This window comes from Pelodiscus sinensis, chromosome 3 (genome assembly GCF_049634645.1).
Source record: "Pelodiscus sinensis isolate JC-2024 chromosome 3, ASM4963464v1, whole genome shotgun sequence".
Lineage (NCBI taxonomy): Eukaryota > Metazoa > Chordata > Testudines > Trionychidae > Pelodiscus > Pelodiscus sinensis.
The window spans coordinates 11,991,569-12,019,138 of NC_134713.1; the positions used below are offsets into that span (position 1 = coordinate 11,991,569).

Genomic DNA, 27,570 nt, shown 5'->3' on the forward strand with positions numbered 1-27,570 from the left:
CCAAGCCATTAGTCTCGTGCCATCCATCTCCAGCTTTCCACAAACAGAGGCCAGGGACACCATTTCTACCCCCTGGCTAATACCACTCCATGGACCCAACCTCCATCACTTGATCTCACGTCCCTTTAAACTCTGTTCTAGTTCTAGCCTTCACAGCCTCTTGCAGCAAGGAGTTCCACAGGTTGATTGTTTGCTTTGTGAAGAAGAACTTTCTGTTATTAGTTTGAAGCCTGCTACCCATTCATTTCCTTTCGTGTCCTCTAGTCCTTCTATTATGGGAACTAATGAAGAACTTTTCTTTATGCGCCCTCTCCACACCACTCATGCTTTTATAGACCTCTATCATATCCCCCCTCAGTCTCTTCTTTTCTAAGCTGAAAAGTCCTAGTCTCTTTAGCCTCTCTTCATATGGGACCTGTTCCAAACCCCCGATCATTTTAGTTGCCCTCCCCTCTCCCATCCTCTCTCTTCCCCTCTCCCACCTCCTTTTCCCAGTCTCCCCGAGTTTTGTTCAATAAAGAGAGTTTCTATTTTTGAACACACGTGTCCTTTATTTTGTACATCAGGAAGGGGGGTTAGGGAGGGGTAAGTGGAAGGAGGTGAGGGAGGAATGGGGCACGAGCCCCCGATGGGGAGGACCACAGGGTGGAAGCTGTCCTGCAGCCCCCCGATTGACACCCCCCCCCCCCCGGATGGCAGTCTGCGTCAAGTGCAGCCGGGCTGATGGCCAAGTGCTGTGATGTGCCGAGTGTGGGCACTCCAAGCCAGGACTGCTTTGCAGGCGGGGAACCCCTGAGAACTGTCTGTCTGGGGTGGGGGTGGGACCCTTTAAGCACAGCCCTCGGCTAGCCTGAGACAGCAGCTCCACGCTCTAAGTCCTAATCTGATGCCCTGCCGGCACTGCTTCTGGCCATCTTTAACCTTGGTTCAGGGTCCATTCAATGTGGACATGCTAGTTCGAATTAGCAAAATGCTAATTCAAACTAGTTTTTAGGTCTAGATGCACTAATTCGAATTAGCTTAGTTCGAATTAACTAATTTGAATTAAGTTAGTTCGAGTTAGTGCTGTAGTGTAGAAATACCCCATCATCCCTAGTTCTTGGCTATATCTTAAATGATTAAAATAGGAAGAAGTTTTAAAATAAAATGCATTTTGGGCCTTTGGTACTTTCTGAATTGTATTCCCCTTGAACAATGTAACTGGACAACTTAGTTGCATTTTGTTTTAATGTTGTTTTGCTTTGGGTTGAAGGTTTACATTTTATTTCCTGTCAGCTTCCTTTTCTGTTTTTCATTCATTAGTCCAATTCTGTAACAGGAGAAATGTCTGAATCCAAACACACACCAGTTAGGACTGTGATGAAAAGGGAATCGTAGAAAATGTCTACTGACCTTTGGTTTGTCCAAATCAGATTTTTACAAAAATCTACCTTTTAGACTGACTTTTGAGTAGCACCAGTTTGCTTTTGACATTGAAACAGGCAAGACTTGCAGGAAAAGCTAAATATACTCTTCATCAGGGTGTCATTTGTATAAAATCACTTTGTTTCTCCACCACACAAAGAACTTTAAATGAGTCACAGCATGTAGGGCTAAGTAAGTTCTACCTGCTGCTGTTGACTTTCTTAAAGCTAGCAGCACCAGCCTCTCTCCCTGCTGCATAACCAGCCTCTCCTTTGGCAGACTTCCTTAATACCTTTTCAGACAAGTTTATAGGGCTTGCTGCTGGAAAGCATCAAGACCATCTATCTATACTTCTATCTACTTTCCTTTCTAATACTTACAGTACCTTGGCAGCCCATGAAGTTGAGGTGTTTTCAGCTCCGCATACTGACAGAGAAAAAAAAGTTCAGCCAATATGCAGCTTGCTTGTTAGCCAAAAGTTTTATATGTATTATGTATTGTGTGGTAGATTAAATATAACTCTCTTGAATTCATTTCTGTTTAAGAGCCTTTTCTTTCTCTAAATGTACCCCACATAGTTTCTCACAAATACCGGATCACTCTCCATCTTCACACAACACCTCTGACTTCACGTTCTTTCCAGGATCCAGGCAAAAATTCTGTAATGGAACACTGGCTCCATTGAAAGCAATGGCAAAACTCCACTAGAATTCTCAACAGCCAGAATTTCACCCATTGTTTTTAAACTCTCTGCAAGCTTGCTCCATGATACCTAGAGTCTCTCCGCTTAGCTCCTCTAGAACCTGCCACCTTTCCATCATTTACAGAACCTTCCCATGATCGGTACAAGAGCCTTCTCCTTCACAGCTTGGGCCCCTGGACCACCTTTCCTATATCTTTCCACCTCACAAGATCTCCATCCCTTTTAACTGCTCCTGGAAACATCCCTTTTATTCATTACCTACATCCCTTAATTTGGTATTCTCTCTTATTCATTTCTGAATGGGGCAGCTGTTAGGCACACTTAATTAATTTTACTTTTTATGTCATTTATTTAGACTTTAGAAAATAAATCACCTTTCCAAAAGCTTACAGGCACCTCCACATCCACTAAAAATTCAAATAAAAAGTCCAACTATGTTTCAACCCAAATGAAAGGGGTTATAGCAAGGTATTAAATGGGCGGAATCTTAGACAGACACTTAGGCTCCATCTACACTGCAACCTTCTTGCACAAGGACTGTTTTGCACAAGAGTTCTTCCACAAGAGCACGTCCACACCGCCATGTGCTTTTGCACAAGAGATGTGCTTTTGCACGAGAACGTCCATGGTAGTGCGGACGCTCTCTTTTGCAAGAAAGCTCTGATGGCCATTTTAGCCATAGGGGTTTCTTGGGCAAGAAAATCATGTTGCCTGTCTACACTGCCTTCTTGTGGAAGAGCTCTTGTGCAAGGGGGCTTATTCCTTGTGGGGAGAGGAATAACTCTTCCGGAAGAAGACCTGTTTTCCGACGCTTTACTGTAAATTTACTTGTGCAAGAAGTGTGTTGTAAACACCCGGCGTGTGTTGTAAACACCCGGCAAGTTTTTGCGCAAGAACACCTGTTCTTGCGCAAAAAGCCTGCAGTGTAGACGGAGCCTTAATGCTTTTGCTCTAGTTCGATCACATGTAGAGGGCTTCATGCAGGACTCACTGGGTTAAATTCTCTGCCCTGTGCTATATAGGAGCTCTGACTAAATGACCCAGGCCCACTGACAGCAATTCAGTGGGCTCCCACGCACAAACAAGCCATGCCTGTGCAGATGTACTGTGCCTGATATTTGGGCAGTGCTGCACCTGCACTGGCTGATGCCCAGGTAGCTGCCAGCTGGGTGCTTTTCTAGCACAGACAGGGTTTCCACGTGCCCACCAACTAGGACTGCCAACTGTCTATTCGCACAAACTCAAAGCGCCGTGCCCTACCCCCTGCCTCCTTTCTGAGGCCACGCCCCTTCTCCAAGGCTCCACCTCCACTTACTCCTTCACCCTCACTCCATCACTAGCTCTCCCCCACCCTCACCAGGCTGGGGGGTTGTGGTGCAGGAGGGAGGGAGTTTGGGTGCAGGAGGGGGTGAGGGTGTCTGGCTCTGTGAGGGAGTTGGAGTGCAGCCTCTGGACAGGGGATTAGGGTGCAGATGGGGGTGAGGAGGGCAGTGCTTACCTTGGGTGGCTCCCCAAAATAACCAGCATACCCCTCTGTCAGCAGCTTCTAGGCAGCAGGACCAGGCATCTTCACGCGCCACTGAGCACCACGCCCACAGCTCCTGTTGGCTGCAGTTCCTCACCAATGGGAGCTGCGGACTCAGCACTCTGGGAAGGGGCGGCGTGTGAAGATCCCTCCCTCTCCCATTGCCCCCGGGGCTGCAGGCACATGCGGGACACTTCCGGGAGTGGCATGGAGTCAGGGCAGGCAGGAAGCTTGCCTTAGTCCTGCTGCACTGCTGGTGGCAGGGGCTGAAGGCCGCTGGGCCCCTGTCCAAATACTACCTTTGCCCCCCACCCCTATTGGTGGGCCAGAAATTACCATAACTGTTGTTTCCAGACTTAATAAAATCTATGGGTGACACTGCAGGTACCATGAAGTCTGTAGGATTTTTGCCATTTACTTCAATAGACTCTGGATTCCATCCTTTGAATCTATTAAACTAAATGGACCCCACTCCAACCACTCATCCCAGCCAGAAGATACACTGCAAATCCAACCCCCCACTCTCAGCCTCAGCAAAACATTCTAGGCATCATGAACAATCACTCTATGAAATCACCTATTCCCGCATACATGGCAGATGACACAGGGCCAACAAAAACATTTCCCAACCTGCAGCCGTCTCCACCAAGCTACCTGCTCAGAAAAAGCCTGGGGATGAACTATACCAGGGAGTGAGGGCCATGGCAAGACCCCCGCATCGAGGGCTTTGCTGGATGAATGACCAGTTGTGTACACTGTGTGCCATGGAAAAGTTCGCTGTGTTGGCTCTGCATGCGAGGCCACACTTGAGGCAGGATGAAGGCAGACAAGGGAAGGGGTCACATTCATACATTGTGAATGCAGCTGCTATTCCAGCTTACAGATTGGAATGGCAGTCACAGGGTGCACAGCAGTTTTGCACCTTGGCACTAGGCTGGTGGGCGGATTTCACTTCCCCCATTGCTCCGCACAGGACCAGATCCAACTCCTATTAAAATCAATAGCAATCTTCACATTGAAATACGTGGGCTTTATGCAGGCACGGTGGATTTCCCCTCAGTGAGCAGATGGGCCTTGCAGCATGCCCCAAAGGTCTACAAATCTGAGTTCTGCGGTGGGATACATTTAGCATAAAGTTTGCTATTAATGAAGTTGTATTTTCTATGGGCTTGAACCAGTGTCCATTCAAATCAATGACAAAACTCCCATTGATCTCAGGATCAGAAACCATACCTTTCCCAATTACGTTAAATATTCTGAAACCCTATTATATGGTATATGTATTTTCCTGCATGCCATTGGGCCAGATACACTGATATAAATCCAGAGTGATTAAATCCACAGGGCTATTCTGGAATTACATCTATATAAATGAGAGTAGAATTTGACTGTTTGTTTTTCACTTCTGTGTTACCAAAGGGCAGCTGGACAGCAAAGTTGTGGATAAAAATGGGGAGTATCAGATTAACTGACTCCCTTTGGTTTAGAAGATACATTTGAGGCGAGGGCTCCAGACTTGTCAGACCCTTCTGTGGTGCAGTATCAAGCCACCCCGAGGTCTTTATTCCTCTCCCCTTACCTACCACACAAACAGGCAAGGAAAACATGGCTCTTAGGGGCTAACCTGGCACTCAAAAGGAGAGGGCATAATATAGGCAGCAGGCTAACAAAGTGCAGCCGCAGGAGAAAGCAAACAATGAAATAAAAGGAATGCTGATTGCCGCCACACAATGCTACCTCGCTGCTCCCAATATTAGAAAGGGAAAGAGCAACCCTCTGGAAACATCTGCAGGAAAACAGCAGACTGTCAAACCTCCGCTGTTTCTGCTGTGTGCTCTAGAAAGTTTGGTGTATTAAATAAAAGCCCAGCTAATGTGAGAGTAAGACAGGTGTACAGCTCCTGCTGCGACTTACCTTTACGAAGAGTTCAATGTCAGGGTCTTTCTCTTCCCCATTAGCAGGAACAGAGTCTGTCATTTTTCACACACACCCTTGCCCCAAAGCCAGTGGCTGTCCTCCTTTTATTGTGAGGCAAGAGAAGGTTTCAGCTAACAGCCCCTACTTTTCCTCCTGTGGACAGCTCCGACAAAGCTTTTAAAACATCTCTCTCCTATGGCTGGAATGCCCAGCAGTTGAAGAAAATAAGTTTCTACATGAATAACAAAACAAAACTGGCAGAGAGACAGCAACTGCTATAACAGTTCTTTGGAGCAACAAGTGCTGCTGTGCTGTGTTGTGGCATAGTCTCCTCATCTGTCAGAGCTGCGGCTCACGCTGCCAGCCCAAAATAGCCTGGAGCAGGAGAGAAGGTGGGGCTAGCTCATGGGGGAGGAGACAGCAGCTCATACCTAGACCCTTGTGTGAGCCTTTGAGCAAAGTGTTCTGTTCTTCTCTTATGCGTCTCTTTTAGTGTCTCAGTTTCTCCGACTCTCATCCCTCAGCTGAGTGCCTCAGTGAAAGGAGGAGAACAGAAAAGTTTCACAGCAGACTGGTTTCATCATCTTAACCTGAAAAAGTAACAGTCTTTGGCTCCTTTTCTTAACTGAGATTCTGAGCTCTTTGAAATGTCTAGTATTTTTAGTCCAAAGCAGGGTAAGAGCAAACAGCCTCATTGGGCACTGCTTTATGCCTTGTTTACTCATTGTTATTCTTGCTCAGCGTGAGCATACGCTGCTATCAAATCATAGTAGTGTTTTACACCAGCACTGTAACACTGTAAATGACTATGAAGGTATGAAGTGGTGGGAAATCAGACACTAAAGAGTGTGGCTGGAGGAGTGAGACTCCCATCATGCTGCAGCACTTGCTAAGAGTGAAAAGCTGAGTAGAGGGAACATGGTGTATGCAGAATAGTGAGCCCTGCTGATCACACCTATTCAGCATACAATTAACGAACACTGATTTCAGTGGGAGTTCTTTCTGCAAGGGCTGAATCAGGCACTTGGAATAAACACAGAATCATAGAATCGTAGGGGTTGAAGAGACCTCAGGAGGTCAAGTCTAGCCCTCTGCCCAAAGTAGGACCAATCCCAACTAAATCAACCCAGACAGGGCTTTGTCAAGCCGAGACTTAAAAACCTCTAGGGATGGAGATTCCACCACCTCCCTAGGGAACCCATTCCAGTGTTTCACCACCCTCCTAGTGAAATAGTTTTTCCTCTGTCCAAACTAGATCTCCCGCACTGCAAATTGAGACCATTGCTCCTTGTTCTGTCATCTGTCATTACTAAGAACAGCCTCTCTCCTTCCTCTTTGGAAAACCCCTTCAGGCAGTTAAAGGCTATTAAATCCCCTCCTCATTCTTCTCTTCTGTAGACTAAATAAACCCAAATCCCTCAGCCTCTCCTTGTAAGTCATATGCTCCAGCCCCCTAATAATTTTTGTTGCCCTCCACTGGACTTTCTACAGTGCATCCACATCCTTTCTGTAATCGGCGGGGGGGGGGGGGGGGGGCAGAATTGGACACAATACTCCAGATGTGGCCTCACCAGTGCCAAATAAAGGGGAATAATCACTTCCCTAGATCTCCTATCCATGCTCCTCCTAATGCACTCCAATATGCCGTTAGCCTTCTTTGCTACAAGGGCAAATGTTGACTCATATCCAGCTTCTCATCCACTGTAATTCCCAGGTCATTTTCTGCCTAACTCTTGCTTAGCCAGTTGGCTTCCAGACTGTAGCACTACTTAGCATTCTTCCATCCCAAGTGCAGGACTCTGCATTTCTCCTTGTTGAACCTCATCAGATTTCTTTAGGCCCAATCAACCATTTTGTCTAGGTCACTCTAGACCTTACACTACCCTCCAGAGTATCTACCTCTCCCCCTAGCTTAGTGTCATCTGCAAACTTGCTGAGGGTGCAATCCATCTCCTCTTTCAGTTCATTAATAAAGATGTTGAGCAATGCTGAACAAAACTGGCCCCAGAACTTATCTTTGGGGGACTCTGCTTGATATTGACTGCCAACCAGACATCATGCTACCTATTCAACCCAATGATCTAGCCAGCTTTCTATCCACCTTATAGTCCATTTACCCAATCCATACTTCAACTTGCTAGCAGAAATACTGTGGGAGACTGGATCAAAAGCTTTGCCAAAGTCAAGGTATATCATATCCACCGACTTCCCCATATCCACAGAGTCAATTACCGCATCATAGAAGGGAATCAGGTTGGTCAGGCATGACTTTGCCTTGGTGAATCCATGTTGACTGTTCCTGATCACTTTCTTCTCTTCCAAGTGCTTGAAAATGGATTCCTTGAGGATGCCCTCCATGATTTTTCTGGGGACTGAGGTGAAGCAATGAGTCTGTAGTTCCCTGGATTGTCCTTCTTCCCTTTTTAAAAGATGGGCACTACATTTGCCTTTTTCCAATCATCTGGGACCTCTCCCATTGCCACAAGTTTTCAAAGATAATGGTCAATGGCTCTGCAATCACATCAGCCAACTCTCTCAGCACCTTTGAATGCATTAGATCTGGTCCCATAGATTTGTGTATGTCCAGCTTTTCAAAATAGTTCTTAACCTGTTCTTTTTCCACCAACGGCTGCACACCTCCTTCCTACACTGTGCTGCCAAGTGCAGCAGTCTGAGAGTTGACCTTGTCCGTGAAGACAGAGGCCAAAAAAAAAAAAAGCATTGAGTACTTCAGCTTTTCCCACATCATCATACTGCCCTCATTCAGTAAGGGTACGTCTAGACTACAGGCTTTTGTCAACAGAACTCAGCGGCAGTGCAGACGCAGGTATAGTTTTGTCGACAAAAGTCCACTTTTGTCGACAAAACCCTGTAGTCCAGACACACCCTGAGGCTATGTCTAGACTGCAAGCCTCTTTCGAAAGAGGCTTTTTCGAAAGATACTTTAAAAAAAAGCCTCTTTCAAAAGAGAGCGTCTAGACTGCACGCAGAACTTTCGAAAAAGCAAGCCGCTTTTTCGAAAGAAAGCAGCAAGTGAGTCTGGATGCTCTCTTTCTAAAAAAGCCCTGTTAGCTTTCAAGAGCACCTTTTTTCGAAAGAGCACTTTCGAAAAAAAGGCGTTCTTCCTCATGAAATGAGGTTTACCGCCGTCGAAAGAAAAGCCACGTTCTTTCGATTTAATTTCGAAAGAACGCGTCTGCAGTCTAGACGCAGGTGAAGTTTTTTTGAAAAAAGGCTACTTTTTTCGAAAAAAACCCTGAGTCTGGACACAGCCTAAGGGTCCCACACCTTTCCTGACCACCTCCTATTGCTAACATTTGTCTTTCCTTGCTTTTTTCTTCTTTTCAAGCTTTATTGCTTTTGAACATTTCTATTGTGCTTCCAGATTTTGCATCCTTTTATTCCCTTTGATTTTTTTTTAACAGAGTATATGAAAGAAAAAAACAAGGAAATCAAACAGAAAGTTTAAAATACTGCCCTCTCAGGCCCCATGTTTCAAACAATAAAGCCCGTAGGTTTCATACCTCAAAAGAGAAGGCCTCTTTCCCACTGCAGTCTTCTCTGTCTTTGCTGCTCTGATGCTAATAAGACAGCAACAGATCTCTTGCATTCAGTTGACTATTGGCAATTCACTGACACAAGCCAAGTCATCTCAGAGCATTCACATCAACAGACTGACAAAAAGCAATTTCACTTTCCATTTCTAATATGTATGTGCTCCTTCAGCTATTCTTCTGACATGATCAAACACTAATCTTTCATGAAGGTGATCCTGGTGATGTGGGTTCATGATCATTTTAACTCCCTTCAATGCCTTCTAGGTGTTCGTTCTTACAGAATTACATATTATTGCTCCTGTGGGTTTAAATATACACTTTTTGATGGGAGAGGTATCCACATGCATTAACTACACAGCTTTTACACTGAAGTTATTTTCAGGTATGCAGTCAAATATCCAGCTATATGAACTATTTGTAATTACAAATATCAAAAAACACAATCCCAGCATAATTATATAAATGCAGTATGACAACAATATAGTTTTAAATCACTGATTTGTAAAGCATATCTTATATATATTATAAATTTAATTTACACAATTATAATCTGTCACTTCTACTGCAAATTTTGTCTCCCTATGTAACTCAAATAATGAATTAATTTTCCCCTTAATAAAATGGCTATTGAAAACAACATGAAGTTGTGGCTGTGGTGCCAGCTCACACCAGCCAAGACACCAGGCCTCACTGAACATGGACAAATTCATGCCTGAAAACCAGTCTGCCTTCCCTGTATGGTAAGACAGATATTAGGGAGGTAAGGATGAGTTTGATATTCAGACATGATGAACTGTTTGTAGGATGATGTATGTATTAGGCTAACTTATCTGTACCCTTAGGTTATAAACCATTGGCAAATGTTTGCATTGTAAATCTCTATAATTATATAACTCATCAAATAGGGGAATGTTGGTTTCCTCCAGAAAAAGTTATGTCCTGCCCAACATGTAGGCCTTTGAAACCCAATGAGCCATTGCGAGACATCAAAAGAACAAAAACTTTTGTCACTTGAACTCCTTGCCCGTGAACTCATCTCATCAGCTTGGGCTCTGAGATAAAGGGACTAAAAATCCCTGACAAGGAGAAAGTTGGTTCTATTTGCTGTTTGAACTCTATAAGGGCAAAAATCACTAAGCATAAACAAAATATGTGCATCTGTTTTGTCTGGGATAGTCCTAGAGAAGAAATGGAATTTGCTTATTATACAAATTTCTATTATCTTTTGTAATCTAAAACTATAATTCATTTGTAAGGGCATTTTACCTGTTTTAACCATGTAAATAACTCATTTCTTTTCTTAGTTAATAAATATTTAGTTTTATTATAGGTTTGGCTACAAGCACTGTCTTTGGTGAGAGACCTGGGTAAGTGAACAGTCCTTTGGAACTGGGAATAACCTGAATATTGTTGTGGTTTTTGACATAAGAGACCATGTATTACAGAGGCAGGCTTATCTAGATGGCAAGATAGATTGGGGTGTCTAAGGGGGCCATCTGTAATTATAAGGTTAAGATATTATCATGCTTGTGGATTGGTAAAATCTAATTGTAGAACACACCAACAGTCTGGGGTCTGTGTCCGGCTTCATCACAGTCTGCCTGGAAGTTTACTTGTGACAGCAGCCACTTCAGAAAGAATAAAATCTTAACCTTTAGCTTCACTCTCATTGAGAACAATAGGGGATGCTAGCCATTTTGAAAGATGGTGGTTCTTTGTGCTATTCTCTATAGCAGAATATTATTCCGCAGTTGCTGAGGAGAAAACACTTTCAATGGGAAGTTTGTTGGACCTGTATTATTCAGATAATTCGGAACAAAAATAACATGTCAATTTATTAAAAGGTCTGTTTTAAATGATAAACCAATTAGTAGATTTGCTTACAAATTCTTAGAAAATTCAGTCTGTACTCAGTGAATAAATAATTTATTTTTGGGAAGGGTGTGCTATGTTCTTCCTCCATAACAAAGCAAAACTCAATTGTACTTATCTAAGTGTAAGGGGCACTTTGTAGTAATATAGCACCTGTCATCCAGAGATCTCAAAATGCTTTGTGACTGTTAATAAAGGCTCTCTAGATTTGGAAGAGATTATTTTACCCATTTGCAGATGGTAAAACAGGCACAGACAGATTAAGGCCAATATTTTCCAAGGGATTCATAAACTTTTGGTGACTCAGCTGAACACTCAAAAATGGAGTCAACCAACCAAGACTAATGAACACTTGAAATCTTTGACTTCAGTGCCTGATTTGCAAAGCTTCTTTGCATCAGTTGGCTCCCAGTTGCTTCAGAGGAAGTTGTGGGTGCTCAGCATTTCTGAAATCAGGCTATACATAATGACTTGCCCTAGGGCCTAGGCCACACAATGGCTGCGTCTAGACTGGCATGATTTTCCGCAAATGCTTTTAACGGAAAAGTTTTTCAGTTAAAAGCACTTGTGGAAAAGAGCGTCTAGATTGGCAAGGACAATTTTGCACAGACGCACTTTTTGCGGAAAAGTGTCCATGCCAATCTAGACGCGGTTTTGCGCAAGAAAGCCCAGATCGCCATTTTCGCCATCGGGACTTTTTTGCGCAAAACAGTTTTTAGCTGTCTACAATGGCCCTCTTGCTCAAATACATTTGCGCAAGATAGCTTTTTCCCGAACGGGAGAAGCATAGTATTTGCACAAGAACACTGACAATCTTACATTAGATCGTCAGTGTTCTTGCGCAAATTCAAGTGGCCAGTGTAGACAGCTGGCAAGTTTTTCCACAAAAGCAGCTGCTTTTGCAGAAAAAAACTTGCCAGTCTAGACGTAGCCAATCAGACAGGAGCAGAGCTAGAACAAGGACCTATTAATGTCCTCCCGAATTCCATCTGACCATGGCAACATGTATGCAAACTGTTTACAATGTCTTCCATTTTACTCACACTGTACCCTGTAACAGAACAATTTCGTGCTGAGCCTCCAAGAGTTGGAACACGTATCTTGCAGCTTGGAGAGAGGTGTCAAAAGTGCCTTGAACCAGAAAGCTACCTAAGTTATGGCAGTCTGTCTTCAGCTGCCACCCAGAATACCACAATCACACTCCACTCCTATTTCAGTGAACCTACTTGCCCCATCCGTGATAGCAGGGCTTGTGGGGGTTAGGGGCAACATAAGCTGCCTTGAGCTAAAACTTTGCCAGCAGGAATTTTCCCCTGGCTTTACCAGTTCATTTATACAGGCAGTCCCCGGGTTACATGGATCCGACTTACATCGGATCCCTACTTACAAACGGGGTGAGGCAACCCCACACTAGCTGCTTCCCCCCAGCAGACCAGGGAGACGCAAAGCTAGTGCCCCCCCCTTTCCCCCAGCAGACCAGGGAGACAAGGAGCGGCTTTTCTCAGCAGACACCTCAGCTTGAGAATAAAGGACTGAGGGAAGTGAGGTGTGGGAGAATAAAACCAAGCTCTGGAGATATGTTTGGCTAGAGTTTCCCCTACAATATGTACCAGTTCCGACTTACATACAAATTCAACTTAAGAACAAACCTACAGTCCCTATCTTGTATGTAACCCGGGGACTGCCTGTACTGACAAGGCAAGAGAAAATCCATCCCCAAATAGCTGACAATCAGAAATGCATCTCAATAAAAAGAAATGCCTTGTGGTCTGTTCAAATCTATCATTGCTAATAAACATCCTTCAAATACACATGGCAAACCAGGGGTTACCCAAAAGCTAAGCTCGCTTGGAAATGAGACATTTAATTAAATGGCAGTGAACTAAAATATAAACACACCAAGCAGTAGAGTTATCTATGCTTAGCAATAAAGTGCCTGTTGTTGACCAGTTTTTCTATCTCTAGTAGCTTGATCCTGTGAGACGCTGAGTGCCTTCATCTCTCATTAGAGTTAGGAGGAATGGACACTCAGTACCCTACAAGTGGTGCTCAACCCAGTATGAAGGATTGCACCCTCCTTCATGTAAACACTATGTTATCTTTCAAAATGAGCACGAAACTTTTAACTCAGATAAACATTACAGGAAGCACTGAGTAGGAGGGAAGATATAAAAAAGTACCTCTAGTCTATCTGTGTCATTTTACTGGTTTGTTGTTGTGAAAAATAGATGTATCACTTATACCACATTGGAACCTTTTTTCATGCGATGCTATTATTCCACACAAAGGTCTGTTTCTGTGATGTAAAATCAATTTTCCTTCTGCAGATGTATTAAAGATAACCTAATAGCTGCTAAATAATTAGCACACTCTCATTTTACTGCAAAGAAAAGGTTGGGTTTTTTTTGTTTTTTGTTTTTTTTAGTTTGGCCTATTACTTTCTCTTGAGTAAGAAGTAACAAAGGCTTTGAGTTACACACAAGACCAAGATTAGATACAAATCTATGAAGTCTTCATAAGCCAGGTCATTATAGTTTGAGGGTTATGAAGTATGCAATCATGTGACCCCATTAATAAAACAGGACAACTCCAGAAAAAGAATTGATGCTTATTGTGCTTTGTACCTGAGGTTTAACATGCTATCAGCTTTCATAGGCCCTATCTAAGCCCCATTTTCCAGCAAATATGCTTTTTGAGAAGGTGAATGGGAGGCCAAGTATAAAGAACATAAATACAAAGTGAAGCTCTCTCCCAGAATAGCAATTAACCAGTGTGTACTCTGTCTGCAAAGAAGCCAATTCGCTGTGCTGACCTGGGCTTTGTATTCAGCTAAATATCATTTTGCCCTCTGAGGGCGGGGAACTACAAGATGCATAACCTGGGTTATATATCCTGGAATTCAGCTGTCATTTTTCATATTGGATATCATTTCCATTGGAGTCCGATACAAAGGGTGAAATCTTGCCTCCCACTGAAGTCAATGTGGATTTTGCTATTGATATCCTCAGAGCCAGAATTTCTTGTAAAAACTGTCACAACTGTACAGAAGTGATAACGCTAACAGATAACTGCCTTCTTAGCTAGTGAACACCATGCATGCTCAGGGCATGAAGAAATAACATAAAGATGTACACACACATACAGACCAAATCTCAATCATTTGTAGCTATTTCTTATAGCCCTGTGTTCTATTTGCTTCACTATGCTATTTACTTAGCAATTTAATATATATGGGATGAAGTCCTGGGTAAAAAGGCAAATAAAGCAAAATGGTTTAAACAGAGGAAATACATCAAGTCAAATTGTGGGATCCTTGCTCAGTAAATACTGGCTACAAAATGGGGCCAAATTCAACCTGATGATCCTTACAGAGCTGCACAGAATGGATGGGGGTGGGAGGCAGGGGGACTGTATAAATCTATCCCCATCAGCTTGTGTCACAGGAGGGCCAGATAGAATTACAGCACATGTACAATGGACAGGGGCACAGAGACTGCCCTTCCCAATTTCTCTACAGATTCATGGTGCCCCAAATTGGGGGAGGGCAAGATGGGGAGAAGAAAATGCAGGATGGTGGCTCTGCTCCCCCTCCCCCAGCCCCACGGTCTAGCCAGTGCATCAGCAGGAATAAGTTGCACCACATCAATGAGTGTAGTGCCAGCCGTACAGTCTGTGTGGCCTTGGGCATTCTAAGAGGCATTTTCCATCCCTGAGGCAGGATGGTGTCCAATATCCCCACTCTGGCAAGCCTCTGTACTGTCACTCAAGGTTGTGTCTAAGTGGCACCTGTGGAAATATGTAACCCCCAGTCAGCATGTTATGCATTTTCCTCTTTTTTGGTGACAGCCACCAGCTAGGCTATGTCTACACTACAGACTTCTAGTGCAAGAAGCCTTTTGCGGAAGAGATCTTCCGCAAAAACTTGCGCAAGAGCGCATCCATACTGCAAAAGCGCATCGAAAAAGAGATGCACTTTGCGCAAGATAGCGTTCAGACTGCATGGACATTCTCTCGAAAGGAAACTCTGATTGCTATGTACAGAATGGCCACCAGGGCACCTGTGCTTTTTTCGATTGCCTCTTTTTGAGCAAAAAAACCCTGTTCCCCGTCCACACACACCTTTTTGCGCAAGAGCTCTTGCACAAAAAGGAGTTATTCCTCATAGAAGGAGGAATACCTGCACCAGAAAAACCCCTCTGTTCTTTCGTTTTACTTGCACAAAAATGCACTTGAGGTGTGGACGCTCTGTGAGTTTTTGAGGAAAAACAGCCGTTTTTGCACAAAAACTCTATAGTTTAGACCTAGCCCTACAGAATCTCATCCTTTTTTATTTGGAAAAAGAGATTTTTCTCTAGCTGTCAACACATAGGCTACGTCTAGACTGGCCACAAATTCCGGAAAAGGGATGCAAATCAGGTAAGTCAGCATAGGGAAATCCACGGGGGATTTAAATATCCCCCGCAGATTTAAATAAACATGTCCGCCGCTTTTTTTCCGGCTTGGGGAAAAGCCGGAAAAAAAGCGTCTAGACTGGCGCGATCCTCCGGAATAAAGCCCTTTTCCGGGGGATCTCTTATTCCTACTTTCAAGTTTTAGGAGTTTTTAGTCAAACCAGTTTTCTTCAGTTAAGAATTAGAAAGTAATGATTTTCTGGGGATGAGCTGCAAATGCCTATATTTTACTTCCATTGTAGCAGGAACAAATAATAGTTATTAAACCCCTCCTTTCTGGCATGTATTCACCAGAGTAGCTTCTAGAGGGCAGTATTTTCTTCCTTTTATTATCATTACAAAACTGGCATCTCAATTAAAAACCAAGTAACCGCTACAAAACTTTCCAAAAAGCAGAAATGGTCTCAAATGTCAAACTCTTTGAATGTTTTAGATCGGAAAGAGCTATTCCAACAGTGAAAACATAATGTTAAATATCTAGACCATAAATTCAGCTGCTGAAGGGAGGAAACCAGGAGCATATTTTAGTGAGTCAAATGAACAAATTTATTTCAGCATTAGGTATAAGAAGATAAAATATCCATTTACCTTCCTTTGCTAAACAATCCACAATCTGAACGCTAAGGAGGAATGAATTAGTTTTATTCTTAGCCTCTTTTATGTAGTATTATCAAATACTCCTCTACAGTACAAAGCAGTCAGTTTTCCTTTTGCTGTCACAAAAGTAGAGCTAAATTATTTAACTTAACTCAGGGACAAATTGTCTGTTGATGGAACTCCACTGACTTTGAGAATTTGGGATATGAGATTTTAAGATCTTGCCTATTCACGCAATACCACTTAACAATATCAATATAGATAAAGCAATACATCCATATCCCTCCAGTATGGACAAAAAGGTAAAAAGGTATAATTGATTTATATATAGGAAGGAGAATGAGGCATTTTTATACTGGTACAACTGTATCCCAATTAGGCATTTACATTGTCATCAATTTAAAAAAACACAAAAGAACCACACAAAATAAAAATCACTGCCATCAATATATTGTGTCAGAGCAAAACCTTTCTACAGTCATCATAATATTATTATTTATTAAATATTAGTATTATCATCATGCCTAGTGGACCCTGGGCATGACTTCCTCTATGTAGACATGCATCAGTTCTAGGGGTCCCAACTCAATTGTCAGTCAGTCCTCACTCAAGCCAACTCCCATAGATTTGCGATTCTGACACTAAATAGCTATGTTTAAATAAACTTGTGAAACAGGATTTTTTAACATCTTGAATTCTCCCCTTATGCTAATGAAGTTTCACCTCTTCATAACTTGTGGTTTGGTGGCATCATGCTAGCAATGTCATATGCCTTATGTACATGAATAACATGCATCCGGCTGACGCCAGGCCTTTCAGAGAGCTATCACTCTTCTGAATTCTTTAGAGATCTGCCCTCATTCATTTTTAATCCTTGTCCTTGATACTTTTGTGCTAACATTTCCATAAAGTGTGCCAGTGTAATTAGCTTTCATTTTCTTAGAGGATCATCTCAATCTATTATCAAACAAATGATATGATTGTCTGCAATTCAAAGGTTCTGCATCCTGACGCATTTCAAGCTGATTTGGCTGTACCTCCTTTAGCTGTTCCTAGCTTGGGTCTTCTTCACTGCAGAGTTTACCTGGGTAATCAGTATTTGGGTCTGAATGCTGAGGCTAGCCTAGCCTTGGTGTCGGCCATCACACAAGTCATACCTGAGTTACTGTGTTCTCACTCATGCTGAACTCATCCATGTATGTCACTGGGATTTGTGAGGGCATAGCGGATGGTTCTTTGTGCTGCAGTAAGGTGATTTGTTATGTAATTCTGACCCAGTGAATTTGTAGGAGAACTTACCTGTCCCGGGTATATAGGAGAATTGAGGGAAGGAATTGGAGGACTATGAACATTCAAGTGATTTATCTTGTATCCTAACTGCACAGTAACTTACCAGTCCAAGTGAAAGTAGGAACCCAGGCAAGCCAACTAACTTGGCTTGAAAGCACCACTTAACTCAATTGAGACAGTTTTGTGTATAATAGTAGACAGGTTAAGGACAACACCCAAGTAAAAGCCTGGATCAACTTTGCAGTGAAGACTTAGGGTACGTCTACACTAGCTTGTTAGTTCGAGCTAGGTAGGCTAATGAAGGCAAGTGGAGTTGCAAATAAAGCCCGGGATTTAAATATCCCAGGCTTCATTTGCATGTTCCCAGGCGCTGCCATTTTTAAATCCCCCTTAGTCCGAACTCCATGCCCACCGCTACATGCGGCACAGAGTAGGTAGTTCGAATTAAAGATCCTAATTCGAACTACCATTACTCCTCGTGGAATTGTTCATAAGCAGCAGCACTTTATCAAGAAGGCAGGCATCTTTCCAATCTCACCTTCCTTGCACAGATGTCAGTGACCGACAGAACTCAGCATAGAACTGACTAAGATCTGTCGGGAGGGCCATGTGACTTAGAGGAATGTTAATAGGATACAGAAAGGATGAGGTAATATCTCTTACTGGATCAATGTCTGATGGTGAGAGGAAACAAGCTTTCGACTTGTGTGGTTCAAAAGTTTGTCTTGATCACCAACAAACAATGGTCCAATAAAAGATATTACCTCACGCAACCCAACCAACAGGGCTACAGCTACACTACATACAACAGTAAGGCTACGTCTACACTGCAGCCTTTTGTTGGCAGAGACAATACAAATGAAGCGCTCATTAGCATTTGTCATTTGCATATTTTTTGACGATGCTTTTTGTGGAAGAGGTTTTTGCGCAAAAACAAGCATTGTAGATGGGACCGTTTTGCGCAAAAAAATCCTTTTGTGCAAGATCCTGTATACCTCCTTTTTTGAGTCATAAGGGATCTTGCACAAAAGGGTTTTTTTGCACAAAATGGCCCCATCTACACTGCTTGTTTTTGCACAGAAACCTCTTCTGCAAAAAGCATTGTCAGAGAATATGCAAATGACAGAGCAACAAGTGCTAATAAGCACTTCATTTGCATTGTCTCTGCCGACAAAAGGCCGCAGTGTAGATGTAGCCTGAGATACAGACTCTTTTATCTTGAAGTTACAAATTTCAATTCAGCTGAAGCTATGTAGTAACTTATACTAGATTAATTGTGTTTCAGCATTTTAATGACTATTAATATTACCTGATGGCTCTTTAGGGGACTAAGTGAAATAAGTTAGTAGCATCTCACATCCTAGGTATCCATATCATACAAAAAATCCCTCACATTCACAGAAGACTAATGATTGACTAGGCTATGACAACTGACTTTCTTATACCTATTTCCAGAACTGTGTAATCACAGAAGCAGGGCTGGATTACCCAATAGGCAGACTAAGCACATGCTTAGGGCACCAGCAAAGCAGGGGCACAAAAAAATGAGATTTTACGGTATAGTATTGTTTTTATTTTTAATTACATATGGGGGAGTACCATAATCTTTTCAGTGCGTAGGGCCTCTATAGGTCTTAATCCAGCCCTGCACAGAAGGTCTGTCTACATTGCAGCTGGGAGCCAACCTCTGAGCCCAGGCAGACAGAGTTGTGCTGGTGGGGCTTGTTCTAGGCTGCTAAAAACAGCAGTGTGAAAGTTGCAGCTCCAGGGTTGACTCATGCTAGCTTGAGAAGTGGAATTAAGAGCCTGAGTTGCCTCCAAAGCCACAATATTCATGCTGCTTTTTTAGTTCACTGGCTTGAGCCCTGCTACCATGAATCAGTCTACCTGGACTAGGAGGCTTGCTTCCAGCTGCAGCGTAGATATACCTACTGTTTGAGGCACTGTATGGGAGCTTCTATTACTACTGCGCCTGCGGTGCCTCTTCTGCATCTTCAGTCCCCGACCTATCAATTCACTATCTTTCACAATAACTAAATTTACTTTAAAAGATCTCTACATAAAACAAATAATTAAAAGATTAAGTCAATCTTTTGTGAAGAAGAATCTGACAATGCAGTCATAAGGAATCTTTCCAGAAAATCAGACGTATCAAATAAAAACTAAAGGTAACTTATCAACAAGGTCAGTTGTCGGCCTTGAAGGTATTACTGCTATTATAAACAATAAATGCACTTACAGTGTTACAGTTTTATTGAAAGGCAATCTGACTGTGCAAATACCTTTCATGGTGCTATAAAAATCTCCAACATAGGAGAAGTCAGAGTGTCTGGTATCATTTTTTAAGGTAATAATTTATTATAGGTGGGACTGGTAGCAGAAACTTCTATTAAGGTTGTTGACAGTTCTTATTACAGTAAACTTCTGATAATCCGGCACCTTTAGGACCCAGGCGGTGCCGGATTATCAGATATGCCGGACTATAGGAAAGAGGGGCTATGATGGGTCTGGGATGGAGTGGGGGGGGGATAAGCCCCTCGGCACTGCGGGACCAACCTGGCAGCACCCCAGCACAGCACTCTCTGCCCCGGGCTTCCCAGAGTCAGCCGCTGGTCAGTTTCAGCAGCGGCTGACTTGGGGAAGTCTGATGCAGAGCAGCTGGGGTGCTGCCGGGACCAACCCGGCAGCACCCCAGCTGCTCTGCCCCCAGCTTCCCAAGTCAGTTGCTGGTCAGTTTCAGCAGCGGCTGAATCAGGGAAACCAGGGGCAGAGCAGCTCCAATTGTCTGGCTGCCCAGAGCACTTCCGGGTTCCAGATAGTGCCGGACCATCAGGAATGCCGGACCATTGGATGTTGGACCACTGGAGTTTTACCGTATAAGAATCTGTTTTCAGTTGCTTATACCTTAGCCAAACATTGACTACTGGACTGAAATTTTCTTGGCTAGGTGTGACACTGCACCACATATTCTTCAAGTGACATTATCATGATTGGATTATTGCATAATTATGCTGCTTTTTGCAGAAGATATGACATATAAGGTATCAGGATTAATGGGAAGAAATATCTTGGGTGGGAAGACACAAGGATAGAAGTTTCTGTGATTAGAAGTGTTGTACAAGAAAGTGACTCACAGATTACATGTGGTTGTCCAGGAGAGAACAAACATTCCAGCTTCTGCGCAGCCAGCCCCCAACCTGTGTGCCTGCTGGCTGTACATTCTAAAAGTAATTGATGTTTGCATTATGTTAACAATGCTACACAGCAGAATTTTTTCAAGCAAATGGGAAAAGAAAAACAGAACTTTGGAAGAACACTTGGAGGTGATACTGCAATGTTTGGTAACCTTTGGAAGTTGTATAAACAAAACCTAAAGAGATTATTAGGCAGTCTGCCTGCACATTAGTACGTGGCTAACCCTTTAACACTGTAATCTAAGGGCAGAAGTTTCATGCTGCACCCCATATTCAGTTCAGTAATATTATTATGATGGGATTTGATCCATTTTATAGAAGTCATGCAAGGTATCACTGAAAAAAAGTTATTTTTTGCTGAATATGATTACCCTGTTTGCATGCACATCTCATTTTTTTATCTGAAGCTATGAATACTGACTAGGGATCTGTATTTCAAATGGACTTACTCTGGAAAACACCCACAGCCAGCCTTTTACATACAGCAACAAGAAGTCCGTTGGGACTGATGGATCATCAACAAAGACAGTGGACCATGAAATACATTAACCTTCTTGTGCACATTTTGGACAGCTTGTAAACCAGGGCTGCTATAACTCTATAAGTACATGGGATCAAACCACATTTTCTGGATATCAGTATTTTTCCACAAACAGGTCTGGGACCAACGTTTGAAACAAAGCGTTTCTGCCATATGCTAAATCCATGTAAGAAAGGGAGTGATGATCTGTGGTTCTTCTCTTTCCATGCAGGAGGATTCCTAGAAACACCTGAGGAACAAAAACTGAACTGGGGGGAGTACTGGACCCGGGCTAAAGGGATTTCTAGGCTGTAATCAAGACCTGAAAAACCCAAGCTGCAAAGCTGCAAAGCTAGTGCCTTAAGAATCTCCATGTCTGCCTGTACTATTATTTAGGATGACAATCTGCTAATTCATATCCAATCTATTTAGTATACAAAATCAGTTTGTGATTTTCCTTATTTTCTAGGTAAACTTCTTTGATCTGTTTGCTATCCCTTATAATCACTTAAAATCTTTCATAGTTAACACATTTATTTTATGTTTTAATCTCAACCGTTGGAGTGAAGTATGCAGAAACTGTAGCTCACAGGGCAAAATCTGTTGCAAATTCCTCTTCACACTGAGGGTGTGTGTGTGAACTCTGAGCTTTTGCTGTAGTTTTCTGTGCAGAGTAAGATGGTATAATTTTGGGTTTATACTCAAGTGGAGGGGTAGGAGTCGGAGAAACATGGTTTTTTTGGCTGCAGATTCTCTATTGTTGGTTTGTGAAGAGGCGGCTCATACACACTGCAGCTAGGTCTATCCCTAGCCAAGTAAATGCTGGGGAATTATAGGACTGGGAGCAGGTTTTCAACTTGTCACAGCAGCACAGTGTGAAAGGGAACCCTGGCTTATGAGTGAGAGGGGCTCATTGGTATCCTAGTTCTAGGTGGTACCCCAGGGAGAACCCATTACAGTGAGTATGTGTCTCAGGCTGAATTTTTTGGGAAATTTTCAATCAGTATGGTTCAGCTGTTTCTGAGAATGAGGCAGAGGGGGAAGTACATTCTTTCGCCCACACTAAAAAAGGGTGGTGATCTTTTCTTTCAAAAGCTTTAGTGCCCCTATGATTCGGAGCAGGGAGTTAAAATTTGGTAGGGTTGGAATTTTTGTGTCAGGGATGTGCCTTTTGCTGTGAAAATCTGCCCAAATTGGCCAAGTTCTGAGTCTTTCAAAAAATCACACTCTACAGTTATTCAATAGAGATGTCTATGATTTTAGCAGCTAAAATCGCCAAAGATTCTGTCCTCACTGAGCACGCTACATCCTCTGACAGTTCCTCCACAGTGACCGGACTGCATTATCCCTACAGAGTGATTGAATATCCTCTGGCCCATAGCTACAAATCTTGATGACCTCTCGAGGTCACTTCCAGTCCTAGTATTCTATGATTCTCTGACTATTAAGGATGCAAAGTTAAGCACTCAAATGTTAGGATATGCAGGAATTACAGTTGCCTGTGCAGTACAGATGTCAATGAATAATCTTATCGGGTGATTCTTATCGGTTACCTGTTAACTGGTGACGTGGCTGGGCTGGAGCAATCCCCTGCCTGATGAGGGTGGAGGATTGCTCTAGGCCAGCCAAACCAGCCCCCAGATGGAGAAGCCCGCACCTGATGTGGACCTGGCCTAGTCAGAGCAGCCTGCCTCATTGCAGGTGGGGGGATGCTCCAGCCCAGCTGGGGTGGCTGGTCCAACTCAGTGTTTAATTGGGTAAGTTATTTCATTGATTAACTGATTCACATCCCTACTGTGTATGCATATTGAAGTCAGCCCTAGAATTGCAAAAGGGCTAAGACATTCTTGAAGAATAGTGAATGCCAGTGGAAATGGGGTAGGTTTAGAAGTTGAAATAAAAAAAGAGCAAGTTAAAAATTAGGTAGAAAATTTAGATGTCTTCAAGTCACCGGGGCCTGATGAAATGCATCCTGGAATCCTCAAGGAGCTGATAGAGGAGGTGTCTAAGCCTTTAGCTATCATCTTTGAAAAATCAGGGAAGTTGGGAGTGATTCCAGAAGTCTGGAAAAGAGCAAATATAGTGCCCATCTATAAAAAGGGAAATAAGAACAACCCAGGAAATTATAGACTAGTCAGTTTAACTTCTGTGGCAGGCAAGATAATGGAGCAAGTAATTAAGGAATCCATCAGCAAACATCTTGACGATAATAAGGTGATAAGTAACAGCCAGCATGGATTTGTAAAGAACAAATCATGTCAAACCAATCTGATAGCTTTCTTTGATAGGATATCAAGCTTATAAAGGAGAAGCAGTGAATAAGGGAGAAGTGGTGGATGTGGTATACCTAGATTTTAGTAAGGCATTTGACATGGTCTCGCAGGACATTCTTATTAATAAACTAGGGAAATACAACCTAGATGGGCTACTATAAGGTGGGTGCATAACTGGCTGGATAACCGTTCTCAGAGAGTAGTTATTAATGGTTCACAATCATGCTGGAAGGGCATAACAAGTGGGGTTCCACAGGGGTCTGTTTTGGGACCGGTTCTGTTCAATATCTTCATCAGCGATTTAGATGATGGCATAGAGGGTACACTTATTAAGTTTGCAGATGGTACCAAGCTGGTAGGAACTGCAATTGCTTTGGAGGATAGTGTCAAAGTTCAAAATGATCTGGACAAACTAGAAAAATGGCCTGAGGTAAATAGGATGAAGTTTAGTAAGGACAAATGCAAAGTACTACACTTAGGAAGGAACAATCAGATTCACACAAACAGAATGGGAAGCAAAAGTCCAGGAAGGAGTACTGCTGAAAGGGATTTAGGGGTCACAGTGGATGACAAGTTAAACTTGAGTCAACACTGTGATGCTGTTGTAAAAAAAACCAAACATGATTCTGGGATGCATTAACAGGAGTGTTGTGAGCAAGACAGGAGACAACATTCTTCTGCTCTGCTCTGTGCTGATTAGGCCTCAATTGGAGTATTGTGCCCATTTCTGGGCACCACATTTCAAGAACCATGTGGAGAAATTGGAGAAGGTCCAGAAAAGAGCAACACACAGCCCTGCACATGAAAATGCAGATATTTTGCAGGCGGTTTTGCAGAAATGCTCACAAGTAAGGTTGCCAGGTATCCGGTACTGAACCGGACAGTCCAGTATTTGGGCCTTCCACCTGGTAAAAAAATTCAAAAAATACCGGACATGTGAAATGTCGGGTATTTTTCTGTTTTTCCGCTGGAACATGCACAGTTTGGGCTGGTTGGGGCAGGGGGAGGATGGAGCATCCTGGGCAGACTTCAAAATGGCTGCCTTAAAAGGGCAATGCCTGCTCTGCTCTTAAAAGGGCAAACTGTTTTTTTTTAAATCAGATACTGTAAACTTTTCCCCTTTTTGTTCAACAATTGTAAATTTTTCCTTTTTTTTGGTCAACAACTTTTCTCCTGGAGTACCGGCACTTTTTTTTTACACTGGTCCCAGAAATTAAAGGGCCTTTGACTGTTTTTCAGCCCCAGACAGTTCCTATTTTTTTTTTCCTCAACAGACTTTTTCCTGGTGTGTTTTTTTTTGGGGGGGGAGGTGGGGTATTGGTATTTTTTTGTTAAGCCATCTGGCAACCGTACTCACAAGTCAACTTGTCACCAGTTGCTTTGAAAATCTGATCATGTTTCCCTAACCTTATTTTGAAAAATAAATAATTGGGTAACTTTTCCTATGAGTCAGCCAGTCCGAAGAATGCATACATTTGTCCTAGGAGTAAATGTTAACTGAAATTAACCAGCACAATGCATTCAATTGTGTGCGAAACTCTTCATATCCTTCCTTGTTGGCATCCCAGAAAGGAATGCTTTCTTAGTTCTGCTCTTCTCTGAGGTTTTATACTGACTATTTTTAGCTGCTACCAGCTGTGGTACCCAGGACCAATCAGCTCTCAAAGCCTGAAAGGAATTTTGCTCTGGTCCAAATTTCATTCTCTCTAATCTAACAGGGAAGAGCCAAATAACAAAGTGTTTACTGCTTCAACCTTTGGTAATTAGTGACAGCTTTCATTAATGTAAGATGAGACAACAGCCCAGCATAGTCAAGGGGTCAGTCAGGGCTAGACCAAAGTTAATCAGAGTGAATACATGAGCAGTCTTGATAAAACTACTTTTATTCACATTAGGGAAAAAATAGCATTTCTGATTAACTTCAGTATACTCTGCTGGGCTGCAACAGTATGAGAAGAGAAAAACAAAGCAATGCTTTTCATAAAGGAGCTCTTAGCTGTGTGGTGCTGAGACAATATTTGTCTTGGATTATTTAGCGTTTGTTGTACTCCATGCACCTGACTCCTTCATTCAAAAAAGGAAGGCAGCCTCTTAAGCATTGGCCACATTTGTTAGAATAAAACACAGGCATGAGTGTATCCACAAATCCTGACCCCCTTGAAGTCAATGGCAAACTTAAATGAGAGTCAGAATTTCACTCTTGTATATAGTATCTGTCAGAAAGCCAATCCCTTCAATTTCAGTGAAACCCACAATGCAGCCAATATATTTTTAATGCCACAAACTTCATTGTTTAAATAATAATGCTACACAAATAGCTTTTTACACATTTGCTCTGACAAGTTTCTTTTGCTTTAATCTCAGAGATCATCAATGTACAAGTATTTAAACAATAACTGGTGAAATAGTAATGGAATAATTATGTCAACCTTGTTTCTCATTTTATGACATCAAGATTCTTCCATGATCCTCTCCCTATGAAAATATCCTGATGCAACTATACCTCTTTTTAGGATACTTAGGGCTTGGACTCACATGATGCTGAGAATTCTGGCCTAATTTAGTAAGGCACGTTAGCACACACTTTAATTTAAGAATATGAAGTCATTCTCAAGAATAAGACTTGGGGCAACCTTGGATAGTGAGTGGGCTGTATGAGTGGCCCTCCTTCATCTCAATGGGTCACAAGATTGTCGTAACCAAGACAGTGTCCCAGGATTAGGAAGTTTTGCAAACTGCCCTTGTGTACCTGGAGTTTCCAGGGTGTGCCGACTGAACCATAGCAGTATTTTGGATGCAGAAGATGCACCTGGCTCTTACAACGTTGTGTGCAATCAGCACACACCTCACTTCACATACCTTTGCTTTAAGTGTGTGATTTAACCTCTCTGGGCCTCAGTTTTACAGCGTAAAATGGGGATGACAACATATTCCATCCTTAAGAGATGTGTTGTGAAACATACTTCATTCATTTTTGTGAAGTGCTTTGAGGTACTTGGAGGAAGGTTGCTATAGAAATGCAAAGTATGCTATTATATTTAGAGTTGGGCCTGACACAAAACACTGGGCTTAAAGACCCCTAAACTTTGGGGAGTTGGATCTGTGCTCAATACAAGTACCATTTCTGGTGCATTGCTATTGTGTTATTACAACTCCACTAAATCCATGAATGCATGGCAATACTACAAGTAATACAGCAACATTTAATAAGGTTACATGTATGTATATCCAAGAGGGTATAAAAAGAGTCACTGCAGTCTAAGCATAAATATGCTGCTTTCAGATGATACTAAACAACACTCAGGATCAAGCATTTGCCATGTTCTGTAAAGGAGCAGCTGCATGACAAGTCATAATCTATGTAATTAAAAAGACCTTTATAAGCACTGTACTAAGTACTCCTGATGGTAGTTGTTTACATCCTGATAGAAAAGCTAATAAACAAAGGTATTGATCAACTATCACCTGACATATACTTCCTCAACCACTCAGGCATAATGTGAATGAGAGACAAAAGAATGGTGGAAAAGGTCTCTCAATCAGGAGTCAGCCCCCACAATAACAACACACACATTTTCTGCATGGTATTCATGTTAAAATACTACAGCAACAGGATCTAGAACTGGTGTCAGTAAGAATAATTCCACTGAAGTCAAGCCTTTGGCCAAGTGTTATCCAGTCTTCAAAACCAAACCAAACCAAACCAAACCAAAAATGTTCATGAATTCCATTCTGGAAAAAAGAGTTAGGTGTGAATTGATTATTATTTGAACTAAACCAAGTTGCCCAATTAATGGCACATCAAATCAGCATTAGGATATTGGATCATCATGACCCAGTGATCACGGCCCACTGAAAGCACAGAAGAAGAGAATCTCATGGGGAATGTAGTCTAGATTTTAAATGGGTATTTTAAAGAGAATCCTTTCTCTGACACCTTTCATACTGCAGGATCCTATGGTACTTTACACATAAGTAACCCATATGCAGTGGGCACCATTATAAAATAGACATTTGATTGAACCTCAGTGATTGTTGTACAATATCAACTACAGGCAGTCCCCGAGTTACGCAGATCCGACTTATATCGGATCCGCAGTTACGAACGGGGTTTGCGGCCCATCTCCCTGGTCTGCTGGAGACCAGCAGACCAGGGAGACGGGAAGCAAAGCCTCTGAGGACGCCGGCAGCGGGACAGCCGCGGCACGTCTGGGCTGTTCGCTGCCCGCGTGCTCCGCGGCTTTGCTCCGGACGCCTATGGTACAGC

The 27,570-nt window shown here is 42.6% G+C and overlaps 1 protein-coding gene across 2 annotated transcripts in view; it reads right to left on the minus strand.

Annotated features, from left to right (window-relative positions):
* Positions 1-27,570, minus strand: part of CLIC5 (chloride intracellular channel 5) — a 114,361-nt gene that overhangs the window by 77,868 nt on the left and 8,923 nt on the right. The window contains exon 1 of one of the 2 annotated variants that reach the window (XM_006120670.4): positions 5,547-5,900. The exons of the other annotated variant lie outside the window; for it this stretch is intronic. Within the exon in view, the coding sequence (XP_006120732.1) occupies positions 5,547-5,609 (63 nt within the window). The 5' untranslated portion in view covers positions 5,610-5,900. Of the gene's footprint in view, positions 1-5,546; positions 5,901-27,570 lie in introns of those variants that run through there. 2 annotated transcript variants of the gene reach the window in all.